A 17,925-nucleotide genomic window follows, 5' to 3' on the forward strand; every position below is an offset into this window, starting at 1 on the left:
CCTTTGTCTCCCTCCTCCAGTGTGACCATCTTACTAATTTGCTAAGACCAGCAGCACCTTCTCCTCATGCCAGTACATCTTTTAATAACTCTATTAATCTAATCGTCCACTAATTGGTCAAGATAGCCTTTTCCCCAGTGATTTTTATCATGGAACAATTAAGAGCCCCGTAAAACCTGCTGAAATCACAGTGTCTTGTTAAAGTGGCTTGATTGACACATGGTCTCGGTGCGCAGCACTTTTCATTCTACATTATAGAAAAGGTTATTGTTATTATAAGCTACTTTAATACAATTAAGAATAACAGAATTTGTAGGAAATCGCTATGACAACTTGCCAGTGACTGATAAATCTTTAATATAAAAATTGTACAAGAATTCTGATACAAATTACAAGAGGTATTTGGACAAAATATGAATAAAATTCCATTTACATCCCAAAACCCTTATGCATTTTATGCAAAAACCATAGACAGTTATGATACAGAAACAAATACAAGAAAGGCAAAAAAAGAAAGAAAAGAAAGAAACAAGTCTTTTTAAAAAGAGGAGCATTTTTCTCCTCCTGCAAATGGGAAACACCTGTTTAGGTAACATACAGTATTCATGAGGCTTCCAAATCACCATTTTGACACCAAAGTGACGCAAGCTCCGTTCGTTGTTTGCAGTGCGACGATGTAGCCATGCAACGCTGCCGAGTGCCCGTGCCAGAACACAGGCTTTTTAAAGAAACAAATGCATTCGATACAGAAAAAAAAAAAAAATCTAAATTCACCAGCTCTTCAAACTCATTTATATTTAAGACTGTAAAATATAATTGGCAAATGGAAAACATCATATGAATTAATTCTTGACATTTCACAAGTTCCAGTTCAAATTAACGAGGGTATTTTCTCTAGAACATAACACATGAGACTGAAGCATCTGTACAAAGATGTGTGTATTTCTATCTGCATATACTTTGATGATGTCCTATCAAACATTTTAATCCCACTTTGTTCCTTGAGCTACATTAACTGGTCCCCTCTCATCCACTATGTGAAGTGAACAAAACGGACAGTGATTAACAGGTCAGCCGTTTGCCATGCCCTTCTCCCCGTGTGCTATGTAGAATTACAGAATAATTGATGCCTGACGCTCCTCTAATCAAATATTAAAGATTCACTCCAGTGGTTGCAGCCAACGAGGCGCTGTAAGTGACGTGTTCCTGCGGATCCACAGCCCGGTCACTAGGTAGCAGAAACCACCTGGGCCCATGTGGTTGGGGAAGTAAAAAAGGGAGACAAAGATTGGATTGGGGGGCCTTTCTCAGAGGAGAGGGGGAAATTGGTGGTCATTTCTCAGAGGAGAGGAAAGTGTAGGGGGAGAAGGGTGGAGATGTGAGGGGTGGCGATCGCTCTCCAGCAGGCAATCTAGAAGAAGCTGGCGATGACTCCCAGGGAGTCCTGGCCCCGCTGCTCTTTCCTCTCCTTCTACCCTGCCTTGTTAAGTGACTGCCGCAAGGCTACTGCAAGACCACTCTCTAAGCCCAATCCCCTCACGCCATCTCTCCAGTCTGTCTCCCTGGCGAAGCTGGACAGTGGTTTGTTTTTCAGCTCTAAATTTTGCTGGCATCCCCATCACCACGCAGGACTCAGAAGGAGCCCGTAGGAGGTGGGAGAAGGGTGTTTTTGAGGGAATATTTTGCCTTTATTGCCTGGCACACACAAGTACATAGACAGAGGTCATGCACTGTGGCTGCTGCTTGAGAAATAGACTGCAAGGAACAGTGTAGTGGAAAAAAACAAGTGTGAGAACGTGTTTTTGTCAGATCAAGACAGTGAGGTTATTTGGGCAGAGCACATTTATCTTAAGTTTACCTTTGTTGGGTTTGTATAGATCAAATTATTCTACAAAGTTAAAATCAATCTGTGAGCTTACTGACATTTTTCTAAATTAAACGGTTAACTCATTCGGTAAAATGTCTCAACTATTAGCTGTTGGAAATGTAAAATGAAATAATAATAAGCGCTTTGGATTTTCCATGCCTGACTGCTAACCCCCATCATTCTCCATAATGGAATATTAGCTTTCTCTGTAGTGGCAGCAGCTATAATGTTAATGCTCGATGGAGAGTTTAATTTCCTGTGGTGAGAACACACTCTATATTTCTCTGACCCTGTCTCCTCCATCACTAGAGGTTAACAAGTCATCTAGTTCTTGTCATCTTTCTGGCCTGTAAGTAGGAAGCATATGTGTGTATGCGCTACTCTCCTCTGTGTGCATGTGTGTGTGTGTTTTACTCTGGTTGTGTGTTAGAGAGACAGCTGTCAGCAGGGGTCCTCGAATAGCACTTTTTTTATTTCTGCCAGAGCGAGGGCCGGGGGGATTGAATGAGTGAATGAGGCAGCAAGCGCCTCAGTGAAATCCACTCCTGGGAAAAGGCAGGGGTTCCTGTACTCAATTTTCCCTTCACTTGGGATAAACAGGCAATTACCCATCCCTTTTTCCTATGCCATGGCCGTCCGGTGAACTTAAGCATACACTATTAGTGTGTGTCCCTGTAGGACCTGCTCTGTGGGGTGTGGAGGTGGTAACTGAGTGGCGGGTTGAAGAAATGGGTAAGGCGGTTTTTAAATGACTGCGCTCTGACAGACAAAGAGGGGGGGAAAAAAGAATGAGAGAGAAAGAAATTGAATTAAATTATCAGCGACCCTGAATAAGAATAAGCACACATAGAAAGTGTATAGATGAATTGAATCCAACTTAATTGAATGGGTCAAATTGAATTGTTCAGAGCACACAGTCTTTTCCCTTCTTTTTCTCTTTCTGTCAGTGTCACAGTCTTGTCAGCAACCTTGGAGTCTGGCAGTGTAACGAAGTGACAAGTGAGTTATTAGACAGAAGAAGCTGGAATGGCAGGGACGCCTCCAGGTAACGGAGAAGCAGCACATTTTTAATGATCGTTGCTGTCATCCTTTTCCTCCCTAGTCAGCCTTCCACCTCCGCAACCTTTCCATCAGCCTCAGCGCTCTGTCTCCCTCTCTTTATCTCTGAGAAGAGAGGACTGGAAACTGCATGTGTCATATAGGTGGAGTCTTAAAAAAAAAGCATGAAATATCTCACCAGAATGGGTCATGTCTATATTGTAAAAATGGCTTAAGTATGAAACAAGTGGAACTCAACACTGTTATGGATGTAAGGTGAATACTGTACAGCACACCGTATAACACTGCATATTTTCCCCTCTGTGTGTAGCACCAGTCAAGTAAGAGAAGATCTCCTTGTATAGTAACACATGGCATCGCTAATACACTGATAAACAAACTGAGGAATAGTCTCTATTTTTTGTCTTTTTACAAAAAATATTCTTTAAACCAACAAAAAAAACCTCCATGAGGATACATGACCCACCAATAAATACCCCTTCCCTCGGCTACTTTGCCCAGTCACTGGAAAAAATTTGTACCGTAAGACAGTCATGGACATGTTAAAAATGGCAACATTTTTCATAGAGTACATTTGTAGCCGACACTAAGCAATGGAAACCGATACCGAAAATATCACAGCAAAAGATTTTAAGACTCAAGTGCATCATATTAATCCAATGGGGCATGATTTAAGTACACACTCTCACACTGAAAGAGCTTTTCTGAAGCAAACACTTTTGTTTTGGTCACAGTTGAATGACTATTTTCATCTTTTTTCTTCAAATCTATGGGACAGTCATAATAGTCTTTTGTAAAAACCAACGTGAGTTCTTGCATTGATAACTTTTTTGAGTCACAATAATGTCATGCTTTATACACAGTTACACCTCTGGAGTAATTATTGTGACCATTACTGACATCCATACACACATTGAACAGAGAGGAGAGACTTTATCAGTATTTAACTTTGTGTTTGTGGATCAGCAGTTTATATTCATTCACGCTTTGATTTGACTTGAGGCAAGGTATTTCGGAGACGCTCTGAATTAGTTTTTTTTTTTAGCAATGGGGATAGATTTTGTTCAAGGAGACAAGTTGTTTCTGTTGTGAAACTGTGTTTGAGCACGTGCAAAAAGAAACTGGCATAATAACGTTAAATGTATTATTTACCTTGGCACTGTAGCCATCAATGACCCCGAACAACACCTAAACTCACCATTGCAAAAGTCCTCATTATAATAATATTACACATCCCCTTGTATAGATGCAAAGTGCAAAAACTGAATTGGTATACTAAAGCTCATAAACATAACAGACAAAATAGAAAAACAAAATAAAACAATAGAAATACAGAGAATGATATCAGTGTAGGAGCCAAAAAAAGCATGCCGGCAACCTCTGAATATCTAACAAGTAGATAAAACAAGTCACATGATATTCTTTTTTTCCTAGGACTCAGATAAAAACGTGTCGTTGAAGCTAACATAAATGAGTCAAGCTAGTAAGATGCTACCTCTTTCTTGCCTAAAGCTGGAAGTATTGTACTGGACTGTAACATAAAACCATAACGAGAGAGAAAAAAGAAGCAAACAACCATCAACACAACTCTTTTACACCAAAAGCCTCTTGGGACATTATTTACAAATGAAGCTGTCATGCTTTTGTAAGGGGGTTCATTTAAAAGCTATCATTACACAAATACAACAAGAAGATTTTCTTTTTTTTCAATACTATCATTTCTGCAGGCAAAGTCACAAATAAGAGTTTGAATAGATTCTTTGGAGACAGACAAAAAAGTAGGCTGGAGTCTCAAATGAAAGATGGAGGGGCTTATGAAAAAAACACAAGTGGAGTTTTGTTATAAAGCAAACTCCATGCGCGAGAGCGTCATCCTGTTCTTCCAAAGAAGGAAAAGTCAAAGGTCACAATAATAAACTGTATTTAGAGTCGATGAATTTTTATAGAGGGACATAGAAATGTCTTTCAATGACTTACAGAGGACGGGCAGGAGGCATACAGGCATTTAGCCTGTATTTGATGGCCCTGGGCTGGGAATAAGAGCTAATTTGAGGAGGAATAAGGATGAGGAATGAAGGGGGGAGTGGGCCGACTGACAGCGGGGTCAAGTAGCAATTCATTATTTAGTCTGTTATCGTGGAGAAGGGCATGTTTTTATGGAGGTTGGGGTTCTGAGAGTGTCGGTTACGGCTGCGCACGGAGCTGAACACCATGTTGCAACCGGGGATTTTGCACTTATGCATCTCGCGCAGGTGCACAGTCTTGTAGTGCACACGCAGGGTTCCTTTGTTGCTGTACATTTTATGGCAGATGTTGCAGAGGATCCCACCGCTGCCACTGTTGCTGCCCCCGTTGGACGAAAAGAGGAATGGTGAGGAAGGTTCCAACCCCTCACTTTGTCCTTCTCCTCTTAGTTCTCCAGTCTCGTCCAGATGCCTTCCTTCAGCCCGCCCCTCGGCATGCTGGGAGAAGTCCTCACCCTCACTGTTGCCCTCCTCCTCATCCTCTACCCCCTCCTCCTCCTCCAGGTCATCCAATAGGATGCCTTCATCGCTGCCCTCGTCTGACTCGTGTGAGGAGTGGACACTGCTGCTGGACTGAACGCTGGATGTGGTGCTCAGGTCCAACACCATGTAGTCGTCTGGCTGGCCCCGGGAGAAGCCGTTGGTGTGGTGGTTTTTAAGGTTATGGTTGAGAGTGTGGTGGGGATACTCGCTGCTCATCAGGGAACGGGCATTGTGGTGCAGGCCAGTGGGCCGAAGGCTGCCGCCTCCGATGCCCATCCCGGCATACGGGTCCATGCCCATGTGATGCCCGGCGTAGATCTTGGCCAGAAACTCGGCGCGCAGGTCCTTGGGAAGTGGCGGGAGTTGGGGGTCCAGGACAATGTCGTCCAGCTCTTTGGTCAGCAGTTTGCGGTGCAGGTTGATGTTGGAGCTGTGCCTGTGGGAAGACAGTCATAGTTGTAAATCAGATGCATCTGATAGGGAATGTAAATAACCTCTCAAACAGCCACAGTGTTGAAACACATGTATTTGCGCTTATATAACAATTTACTAATCATATCGTCAACTGATCGTGTATGAAATGTTAACACGCTACAAATATTCTAATATTTAGGGACCATTTGTAGTTAATATTACTTCCAGTCCAGGCACAGACAGTCACGCAGAAACTCATCCTGCAGCTCTCCTGAGGAAAAAGCTCAGAGAGCGAGCGAGAGCATCCTGCTAGTGTTTACCACTGTCAGCATGTCTGCACTGCACAGCCCTCAAATCCAATAGACTCTGACTCAATTAAATACTCCACCATATTGAATGGGAGTTTATCAATTGATTCGAGCTGTGGTAATGTGATAATCGAGGGGAACTGGATAGCATATTAGCACTAGGCCCTGACAGCATTATCGCATTCGTTCCCTATTGGAGGTGGCTTAATCGAGCACCTCAATGAACATGTCTTTATGTAGCCTTGGATTTAATTAAGATGGGCATTTTTTCCCATACACAAGGCGAACTGTATCACACAGTGTGCTACAGCTGATGAAAGAAACCAAGTAACAAGTGCCATGCTTTAAGCCAAGATACAATTAGTTATGATTTCAGTTAGCAAACAAAAGCCATGCTACAGGATGCAAGGTGAAAAATGAAATTGAAAGCTTTTACGCTCCAATTTCACAGCTGCCAAGACGAACTAAGAAAACAGGGACCCACTGCACACATGTCACAATAAAACTGCATAACACAGAATGGAAACGTAATTTCCGGCGTCAGGTATGACACACAGAAAACACTCAGTGCCTTTTACTGTGAGGGGTTTCCATGCAGGGAGGGCACGTGTAAAAAAACATAAAACAAAAAAAAGTAAAGAAAAGGTTTATCCTAAGCAGGACGGGCAAAAATGGAGTCACAATGGATAGTAGAGCTTACCAGCAGTGGCAGGGTTGATGCAGTCAAAAAGGGTCCCTTTCCTTTAATTATTTACTTCCCTATCCGACATTGTCCTGCAAGAGGTAAAAATACATTCATTTGAGGGACCCTTTTCTGTGAACCAGGCAACCAGGAGCCCGTCCACTCAAGCATCGTCAGCATTGAGGAGAGAGAGCGTGGCAAATCGATTGGCCGTGGCTGTCACTGCATGTGTGTGTGCTTTTGTCTGTTTGTGTGTGTACGTGTGAAAAACAGAAATTTACTACATCCATATAGCTGGACTTCGATCAAAAAGACTATATAAATCCTTTGTTCTTTTTTATCCTTTGATAGTGCAGTTGCACCCATATGGTGTTAGCTTATGGCCAAAATATGGGAGTCATGATTCAAAGTTTGTGGCGCTGTATCCCTGTCTAGTCCAACACATGTGTGGACGCTTGGCTGTGAGAGGTCAGAGTGCTTTAAAGCAGTCTGAAAGATGCTGCAATCAGTGATCAGTGTTTAAGGAAAGGCGCACAAATTCTGCGGTGATAACAAGGAGGTGTTGACGTGAAGTGGGGCCGCAGATTTGCTCAGTTAATACTGAAGCTCATGGATGCTGTTGATGATGCTCAGGTAGGCAGGTCCTTTGCAACATGTCTCCATCTCTATCACAACACCTTCTCACTGCTAATAAGCTCTAAGTTAAACCATGGCTATCTCAGTTTTAGATATTAATGTCAAACATGCTAATTATCATGCAGTAAGTAGTCTACAGTAGTCATTTTAAATACTCAGAAATGCACACCACATTGTTAGAATTGTACAGTATCCAAATGACAAATATTCACATTTACTACAATCTTTTGGACAGATATATGAAAAGAAAAGAAATGGAAGAAAAAGGCACTTTATGATATACAATTTGTAACCATTTGGAAATGATGTAATCTCAAGAGAGAGAGAGAGTGGAGTTTATGATCATTTGCATAAAGATGGTTATTAACTTCAGAGTTGGCAATGCCTCCATGCCCTAAATAATCAAAATAAGTCAGCTAAATCCACACACAGTGGGCATAATGCACTTATCCCTTCATTTATCAGATTTAGACTTTCTGCCCCATTTCCCACACCCCTCCGCCTCCATCACTCCACTTCAGTACGCTCTATCTTTCCTCCCCCAAACCCAACTCCTTAGTGCCCCCCCCTTTCCTCCATCTCTGCTTCCCTGTTGGCCAGTAATGTGGCTGGCAAACCAATTTGACAGTCTCATCTTTGCCCAAAAGATGGGGGAGGCCTCCAGAGAGCCCATTTTTGACTGTGCAGAGGAGGTTAGAGCGAGAGTGTGCCTGTCCCAGCCGGCGTTAATCATCTTTAGGTTCATCTGATGGCCCTTGCCCTTGTTTTTGTGTCAGTGTGTGTGTGTGTGTGTGTGTGTTTGTGTGTGTGTTTGTGTGTGTGTGTGTGTGTGTGTGTGTGTGTGTGTGTGTGTGTGTGTTGTGTATTGGACCTGTAATGTGTAAATGAGATGGAAGGCTGAGCGGTGTTAAACTGACATTCTTTGTCTTTCCTGTCATTTGGGTGGTGTTATGAGGTTTTAGGTGTGAGTGGGAGGACCAGAGTTGAGGAACATTTATCACTCTCTGTCACTACTGTAACTGCTTTGCTTCAGTCTGTACAACACCCTATGCTTCACACAATGGTTTGAGGACTCACAAATAAAGAGTACTTGTACATTAAATATGCATTAATAATCATGAAAAACATTTTCATGTACTAGAATTAAATTGATGACAGCATGCTTGTATGAGCATCTTTATGTATTTTTTTATATCTAAGAATAAAAAAAATCCTCTTTAAAAAAAAACACAAGGAAACTTTTTTCTCTTGTTTTAATCAGCAGATATTTTGATCTGGGGTGAGTGGCTTTTGCTAACATATTCTCTCTATGAGCAGCATGCCCTTTGTTTATAAGAGACAAACAGAGAGCTAATTGTGAAGCAGCGGAGCCGCGACCACATGCCGTGAGGGGACCGAGGGAGAGGGAGGGAGACAGAGAGAGGAAGGAGAGGGGAGGAAAGAGACTCTCCAACATAATTAACCTTCACTCTCTCCGTTTGCAGTGGCCCATGCAGGGACCATGGGCTGCGCGCTGCTGCACCACGGGAATGTGGAAGAGGGAGGACACCTACTTTCTCTGGCGAACTAAGAGCAAGGTAAAATCTTAGTAGGTCAAAAAAGGAAGCAGGATGGGCTGATAAAAACGAAATAAGTAAGGCGAGCCTTGTCAACGGTTTAAAAAATATGATTAACGAAGCCAATAATGGTGATGATTACTGGTACGCGCGTCCAGCCGTTAATCATGCTGCTTCTTCACTTCTGCCGACGCTGCTCGCTCCCTACAATAAATATGCAATCATTTACCTCCGTGCAGCAGGCGGCCTGGAGAAAACACCCCACTGTAAAACCACACATACACACACACTCCGATGTTGGCCTCTGTTTTACTCTCAAAAACACACACATTACATGCCTGCTCAAGGGCACACTAAATTATCCTTTCCCGCATTCCTGAGTACAGTATGCATGTGCACTAATGTTTGTGTGTGAAATTGTTCAGTCTTATTAATAGGGCAGGGATCCAAAGTGAACAAACACTAGTGATACTTTCCTCCGTGGCAGCACATTTACAGCGTGTCCTACTCTGACAATGTCATTGGTTGTTTTTCTTAGAAGATCAAATGACCTCCCCTCCTTTTTCTTTCTTCCTTTGATACTGGAGCTTTTGATGCCTGTGTCTGATGGTGTGTTTATGTGCCTTTGGCTTTTCACTCGGTCAATGGACTAATCAGATGTGCAGAGGTACTTGGACTTTTCTTTAGCTGGATGTCAACAGCTGTGTTTCTGGGGGTGTTATGAAGGCAGGGCTGCATATTATGATTCACTTTAGCGTACATATCATTCAGCTGCAAAGACACAAGATCTCTGGTTTACTTTCCTCATATAAAAAAAATGATGTGACTATTTCCCTAATGTTTTTTAAAACGTAACCTCAGTATTATGGATTTTGGTTTTGAACCGCAATCTAATCAGGTTAAAGAATTTAGTCAGATTTTACTTAAATTAATGAGGAATAAACATCTTAAACATGCTTTTATGCAAATATTGATGTTTATGCAATCTTAATTTGCTCTGAGAAAATTCTGTTTTGATATATAATTAATTATACTCCCCCTTTAATGCCACCATTACACTCTTACACTATGTCATTAGAGGATTATCCAGGGACCAATTTTGATGAGAGCCCAGTTTGTGTATTTACTCGTCAAAGCCCCAGGATTCCTCTCGCTATGTAATTCCGCTTCTTTCTGTTGTTGCTGCTCCCTGTTTGAACCAGCAGCAAAGTAATTTGTCCCATATGCTATGAGGAATTTATCCCTCACAGAAAATGTATGAAAACAATAGTGTGCTTAGGGCTCACCTACCCAGAGCAATACTGTACAGCCCCGGGCTCAAAGGCACATTATTCTCACAGTAGCAATTGTCCCTCCTTTCTACAAAGTTATCTCTATCAGCCATATGTTCTGCCACTTTATGAGTCGGAGTTTTATTTACATGATTGAATTATGGAGTCAAATTGTCACACACACATCAGGGGCTGACACTGGAAGAGAGCGAGCATAGAAAGAGGTGTTTTCTCTCAGCTGCATTGGAGGGTAATAATACACCTCCAACCCCTCCTTTCCCCTTCTTCTTCTCTAGCTATTATTATATTTACTACTTTTGTTGCCTCATTTATTTCAGTCTAATTTCCCTTTGCCATTGTTTGTTCCTGACTAAATTGCATAACTGACAAAAACACGTGAGCAGTGGGATTATAACGGTCTAATTAACAGTATCCACCTTGGCACTAATAACAACCTGCACAATATCTGCTGATTAACAAATGTCATTTTTCAAACTGTTAAAGTTACCTATAAATATTCTCTGGATCGCTCTTCTTGCTATTTAATAGTTCAGATAAGGCACTTAATTGTATATATCTAGCAAGTGTTTTACAGCATTAAGCACCAGTGGTGGAGTAATTACAAAGAGATAAGGTGTAAAGAAGAGCTACTCTCTGTTATCTGTTTGTACATGTGTGTGTTTGGATCTGTGTGTGTGGACGTATATGTTACACAGCAGGCCTTAGGCTTTCTCTTTCCCTAAAGCCTTGTCAAATGAGGGGAGCTAACACAATCTCCGGTGGCACCACTCAGAGGCAATGCTTTTTATAATAATACTTCCTGTAATATTGCTGCTGTCGGCACAGCTGCGTCAGGTGAGCAGCAGGGTTCACCTTCTCCAAAGCTAACTTGTCTCCCCCCCGTTCCCCTCCCTCATCCATTTAACTAGAGTCCAAGAATCACCTGCTCTATTTCCATGCTGCTAATGAACAAACAGTTGTAGGAACAGATGCCACTAACACAACAAAATAATTAAAAAACTCAGAAACCAAGTATCGAGTTTGGGTGTAGGGAGGTAGCAATGGGAGGAAGAGATGATGAGGGGCAAGAAAACACTGAGCAGAATTATAAATCTCCCTCTGGAAAGATTTGTTCCCCAATTGGAATCATGCAGTATATTCCCCTTATTTTAAAGGCAGTTGTATTAGTCACAGAAGTTAAATCCTTTTTTAAAAAAAAGTTCCGTTAAATAACAAAATGAGTAAGGTTGTTATGTAGAATGGCTGAGTTCTATTAAAAAAATAGAGTGGGAGCATGAGAGGTGTTGCGGTTGTTAGACGTGCTTTCAGAGAGAATTTAAAATCAACGTCCCTGCTTGTTGTTTACACGACTGGCAAGGAAATATGATTTTCTGTCACTTAAATATGAATACACACCCAGCTGTTATTTGGATATCTATTTCTCTGTTAACAGTAGTTTTAAAATGATATTATTAATAAAGGATTAGAAAAGGTCTGCCCATTAAACATGTGCTTGCCCAGGGCACTAGCAAGGGTTGTGTTCCTCCAGCATATGTGATGGCATCAACCTGCTGCCACTGCTGCTACAGTATGTATATTCTTCAGAGTGAGTGTGTGGGACTGATATGTGCTAACAAGCCCAGGTGAGTATGGCTAGCCTCACCTCCTAATGTGCTAATACATGCAGTGGTTTGACAAACCGCTGTCTATGTTAATATATGCGCCTTCACCTTCCTGTCACAAGGTGAGGTAGAGAGGGCAGGTAAACAACACACTGCAGCTGCAGGGTCGATGTGTACAGCCTAGTCCTTGTATATGCGTATGTATGTGTGTGTGTAGGTGTGTTTGTTTCTCATCCTGACACCCTACTCTACTGAATCTAACTTGTCAAAGAGCAGATGCCCCTGATCACATTTTTTCGTGTTAAATTAGCTAACAGATGTTAAGTGATATTCTATCTGGGTTAAAGTTGTAGGTTAATGAAGTAGTGCAGCTAAATCTTGTTTTATGAAATGGAAATGAATATCTGTCACGAAAATGCTGATGTGTATTGAACTATGTTTTATCTTGTCTTTTATAAAAAAACACTATGTAGTTACAAAATAAACCAAGTACATTCCTTGGATTTATGTAGTGCCTTAAATTAAATAATAATCGATGATGAATTGTGAATTAAGGATTTCTATTGAACCTACCTGGAACTGTCACAATTACATTGCATTCAAATTACCAAGTGCTAGCACTAACCTGTCTCGGCTCCGCCGTGAAGGGAAAGCAGCGTTGCAGCCAGCCACAGTGCACACATGCATCTCTTTGAGGTGCACATTCTTGTAGTGAAGTTTCATGCTGTAGGAACTCTTGAAGCTCTTCTTACACACATAGCAGATCTTGGGGTCAGGACTTGAGCATGGGTCTCCCTCTGGTGATTGAGAAGAAGGGAATTTGGGTGGGCTGGCACCGTAGCCCATCGAAGAGATGAAGCTCTCATGCAGAGCAGCCATGCTTGCAGCAGCAGCAGCTGCTGCCATACCTCCGTTATAGAGGCCGTACTGGCCCATGCAGAACATGTCGTATGTAGGATCATTGAGTTCTTCCTTGATCCTGATAGGGGGCTGAGGAGGTGAGGAATGACCCTTGCTTTCCATTTCCTTTCTCAATTGGGCTTCCTCGCTGCCCTCATTGTCGTGATCCTTCTCCAGACACCTTCCACCCCTGCTTTGTTTTTGCTGGTCCTCCACATCTATCAGCTCATCACGATAGAACATTTTAGAATCAGAGGTTTCAGATTCGTTCTCAAAGTCTCTTTCATGGTCTTGGTCCTCGGAGGTGAAGCTGCCCATACAACGAAGCTCGCCAGAGCCCTGAAGATCATTTCCACCCCTGCTGTCACTACCTGTACCTTCCCGGCATTCATCTTCACTCTGTCTCATCATGCCTCTCAGAGCTAGGCCGGGGCTCATCTCATCTTGGGAAGGAGATTGTTGCCCACTACCACCACTGTGGTTCCCATTACCACTACCACTGTTATTGTTGCTGTTACAGTTACCATTCATTTTGACATTGTTGTGAAGAAGGGATGAATGATGGTGGTGATTATGGTGGATGTCATCGTCATCATCATCTTTATCATCGTATTCATCCGCCACATCAATGACTTCTTTCTCAATCTTTACTGGCATGCTCGATTTACGAGGCTTCTTTTTGGGTGTTGGGTCACTGCTACTAGTGTTGAGGTCAGTGATTGGCATTGTGTGTATTAAAGCGATGGGACATTGGTCCTGCATCTGACATATGAATATTATTGTGTGAAGCTGCTGCTGCAGCAACAGCCAGGAGATGCTGTTGTTGGTCCATCAGAGTGGTACTGTTGATTGTTGAAGGTAAGATTGGGCTGGTCGGCAGCGACACTGGAGGACTGACAAGGTCCGCAGGGGAAAGTAGTGTGCGATAGAATGGGGGCACTGGCTGGACAGGCTGAACTGACTTCATGGAAGGGAAGACCAGTGGGCTCTGCAGGGGTGACTGAAGCATAGTGTCTACTGGTGGAGTAGTGAAACCCAGTGGTGGCCTCCCAGGGCTGGTAAGTGAGAAGCCACCATGTTTGGTGCTTGAGATGACAGGTGTACCAGTGGTCGAGCGGATGAGGTCCTTGTCACGGTTGTTACGCAGCATGGGCATGTGCAGCCGTGGATTGGGATTGGCACTGTGTCTGTTGCGGCTGCGTAGGGAGCTGAAGACCATATTGCATCCTTCAATGGTGCAACGGTGTTTGATCTTCAGGTGTACAGCATTATAATGTATCTTTAGTGTGCCTTTGTCATAAAAGGTCTTGCCACAAGAATTGCAACAGACACGTCCCTTGCGTGAGGTGGATCCCATGCGCCGCATGCGATGCATCTTGGAGGAAAAGGAGCCATGGGTGATGGATTTTGACTGCTCGTCCTTTATGAAGCGGTGGTGGACCTGGTGGTCATTCAAACTGTTGGTTTGCTGAGAGTGATTTTGGGACTGCTGTTGGCCATGCTGCTGCTGTTGGAGCTGTGTCTGCTGTTGTTGAGCATGATGCGTGGAAGGGGTCGGTGAGATGGGTGATGCCCTGTTACTGGGCTCTGTCTTGGGTTCAATGTTGTTAATGCCTCCAAGGGCTCCACGGCTAGGGCTCTGGCCTGAGCGGAAGGGTGAAAGGGAAACTTCTGACTCACTGGTCTCCACCTGTTCTCCTTGGTTTGGCAAACTCGGCTCCCGGAGCCGGAGCGCGGACTGCTCCATAGGCAGGCCATTAGGGGGCAAGCCGAGCATGGGAGCAGAGACTGGGTTGATGTATTGGAAGGGCAGGAGAAAGGCTAAGCTGTTAGGGATATTCTCAAAATGGTGAATGCTTGATGGGCTACTGCTTTCCAGTTGTGTAATGATCCCCGGACTGCGGGATCTGTTGTTGCTTTCAATGAACGTCCTAATACCGGAGTCTGTCTTGGAGGAGGGAACTGTAACTGCCTGACCTTCCTTCTCCTGAATGGCCATCAGCTCTACAATGGATTTGGTTTCACCAAAGCGCAGAAACTGCTGCAGGGTGATGATCTCCTCTTCTCGGGACATGATAGACCAGCGGTCCAGCACCTTGCCTGCAGCATCCTAGATGCCCCAGAAGAGACAAGAGAGAAGACAAAAATACAAACCATTATTGATTGTGCATAATCAGTGTGGTCAAAGGAGAAGATGGAGCAGGGGTTAGTTTGTAAGGGCGAGCTTTTCTGCTCATGAAATTCAGAGGCTCCTAAAGCAACCAGTATTTTGCAGAGCTTTGTCGAACATCATTTATTTTTCCTTCAAATCTACCCTGTGAATGTGATCATAAATTACACAGCAAAGACAGCAGGCAACAGTTTAATTGAGTCTAAAGCAAACAAATGAAAGGCACTGAGGTTCTGTGATTAGCAGGTCTCTGCGCCTGCTAACGTTGTGGGGATGTTAAGCTGTGAGACTGTCAAACACAGCTTTGTAAAAGATGTGAACTCTTGCTGGGACTCCCTCTGTACACAAACTGTTCCTAGGGATATTTACAAAATTGTGTGAGCAAGAAAAGAAAAGGCAAAAATAATAGTATAATTAATGCAAGCCACTAATCACACCTTTTGTTGGCATTCATTTTTCTCAGTGTGTTCTCAGTGTCTAAGGCAATGACATGCTTGAGGGAAGATGGGACTTCTACACTAACTAACAGGAAATGACTTTTGACATTCATAGAGAAAATGTTGATTGTGATAAAACTACAGAGTTTCAGTCTATGAATGATTGAGCCAGTTCTTTATCCTGTTTGTATGAACCCACACCTCTTCCTGTTCTACCTTTTATGACAGAACATTAAAAACTGATCTCTTACAGGACCTGCTGTTGTTTTATAAGATGGTATAATACAAGTGTTAGTGCGGAAGATCGAGGCAATGGGACATTGTGTAAATACTTCATACAGAGGTTCCTGTGGGATAAGGCGCAAGTGATATCAAGGGAATAACGCAAGCGATGACAATTAGTCACAGTGAAATGGTAACATATCAAATGTGCTCCTGGCTACTGGCATCTATAAAAGATAAATGGCAACCCTGGTGAGTAAAAAGCTGTAAAAACCAACATCACAAAAGCACAAAGGGCCTGTAAAGAAAAATCAGAAGATAAATGTTTAAAGAGAGGCAGCGAAAGAGAGATACTATGGGAGAGACACAGAGGAAGAAGAGCAGAAAAAACAGAGAAAATGAAAGTGTGAGTGGTTTCATATCATGCCCTCAGATATGCTGGAGAAATAGATTCTTCTGAGATGAAACATCAATAGTCACTGGGGTATTTGTTGTTAAATATACATTAAAAAACATTTTACACTTTCATTCTGTGTGTGCTCTGGAGTTTTTTTGCCTGGAGGTATGACTTTAAATTCTAGCCTGGGCACCATTATTTCATACTGCATGGCCATCTGGGCATTAGTACTTCCATTTGATTTAATTGAAACAAAAAAATGAAAGCAGCTTTTCTTAAGAAATTGTAGTTCTTAGATGTGGAGCAGTCTTTAAATATTTAATAATGACAAAAAAAGATTACTTTGTGAATGTTGCACATGTAAATACACTCAAGTAGTCTAAAATTACAGCTCTGAGAAGAAGCATGAACAATTCTGAACTAATGTAATTGTTTAATCTTAATTTGTGCCTTTTATGTAATAAGCAATACAGAGCAATAGAGCTTACTTGTGTTTGGGATTATTGGTAGGCCACATTTAAGTAAATTAAAGCCATTTAAAGAAATCTTAATATCAATTTCTTAACTACCTCACTAAATTGTAATTGAGATTGAAATCATTTTCATATTAACCAAATAAAAGGAAGTGGTTTAATGATATTTCCATTATGAATTATAAAGATTTGTGCAAACTGAGGTTTAATAATATTTTTTGTTGTTTCTTTTTCCACATCCTCAAGATTGTTTGACCAATGTCATTCTCTAAACACATGTTGTTAACTGGCCCCGTCTCAATCAATTACTATTTTAAACGGCGTTCAGACATTTATTTCATCCTCTAGTCCTACGCTGTGCCTCCACTTCCCCACTCATGAAGTCCAACTAAATCCAAAACACAGTGACACAGGCCAAACTGCATGCCATTAGTGTTAGGTAGGGCCAGCCAGCTGTCAGAACAGGTCAGAAGTTCTGCTATGCACCAGACTCTCTCCGAGGGGAGGCTATCCGAGCACTCGTTGTTCACTGGTCAATTGAGTTTTAAAGGCCAGTCAACAAAAGTTTGGGGCGGGCTCGAGCTTGGAGCACAGAGTCAACAAAAATTAAAAAATACTCCACAGATGTGAATGGACCACTTCTATAAAAGTTCAGTCCATTTAAAAACACCCGCAGTTTCTTTAACCCATGCAGTACTTAGTATATAGCACTGTATTTAGAAAGATATCACTTTCTTTGCACATTTTGCAAGTTAACAAGTATTTACAGCATGTGTTGACACACTTTTGCAGACAAACACCCTGTAGTCCTTACTACAGTAGATCTCACAACTCCGCTCCCCTGCATTAGCCTTGTGATGCTGTGAGAGAAACAAATATGCCATTAGAAGCACTTTTACAAGTAGGCACTCATCTTCCAATTAGCTTAATGTGGCCCTCTTTCCCTTATATTTTCCAGGCGTGCCCCACCTCTTCTTGTACACTCCCTTCAGTAAAATCTCATTAATCCACCCCTCCCCCGTCTCCCCCAGTGCTATGACATATTAGTCTGTCATTATGCATCGCAGAGTCCTTTAAACAATACAGCTAAACCTCTGTTTGCCAGGTTAATGACTATTAGCCAATAATTACAGCAGAGAGACGATGGAGTACCCACTTTATCTGGTAGACAGCCTGCTGCTGTTAGTTTATTTTATCTTCCTGCATCCATGTCTCTCAGAATTAATCTAGCAAGGGCTGTATTTATTCATTTCTCTGCCGCTGCTATGCATTCTTAATTCATGGTCGTCTGTAACAGTGCTGCTGGATGTTGTGAAGTGGGTGTGTAGTGGGGTATCCACCTTGCAAATTGCTGACAATGAGGATGAGCAAATGATGGCCTTGTCATGGGCCAGGGCACCACTG

General features: G+C 42.4%; 2 protein-coding genes across 2 annotated transcripts in view; both read right to left on the minus strand.

The window, feature by feature from the left end:
* Positions 1-337: 337 nt before the first annotated feature.
* Positions 338-13,479, minus strand: LOC134865235 (zinc finger protein basonuclin-2-like). The gene is made up of 2 exons (XM_063884713.1): positions 12,548-13,479; positions 338-5,869 (listed from the first exon to the last, which is right to left on the minus strand). The coding sequence occupies exons 1-2, from the start codon at positions 13,477-13,479 to the stop codon at positions 5,050-5,052; spliced, it is 1,752 nt and encodes a 583-aa protein (XP_063740783.1). The 3' UTR covers positions 338-5,049.
* Positions 13,480-13,529: 50 nt separating this feature from the next.
* bnc2 (basonuclin zinc finger protein 2) overlaps positions 13,530-17,925 on the minus strand; it is a 147,322-nt gene continuing 142,926 nt past the window's right edge. Inside the window, exon 5 of the mRNA XM_063884712.1 lies at positions 13,530-14,932. Within this exon, the coding sequence (XP_063740782.1) occupies positions 13,535-14,932 (1,398 nt within the window). The 3' untranslated portion in view covers positions 13,530-13,534. The remainder of the gene's footprint in view (positions 14,933-17,925) is intronic.

The sequence above is a fragment of the Eleginops maclovinus genome, chromosome 5, assembly GCF_036324505.1.
Source record: "Eleginops maclovinus isolate JMC-PN-2008 ecotype Puerto Natales chromosome 5, JC_Emac_rtc_rv5, whole genome shotgun sequence".
Classification (NCBI taxonomy): Eukaryota; Metazoa; Chordata; class Actinopteri; order Perciformes; family Eleginopidae; genus Eleginops; species Eleginops maclovinus.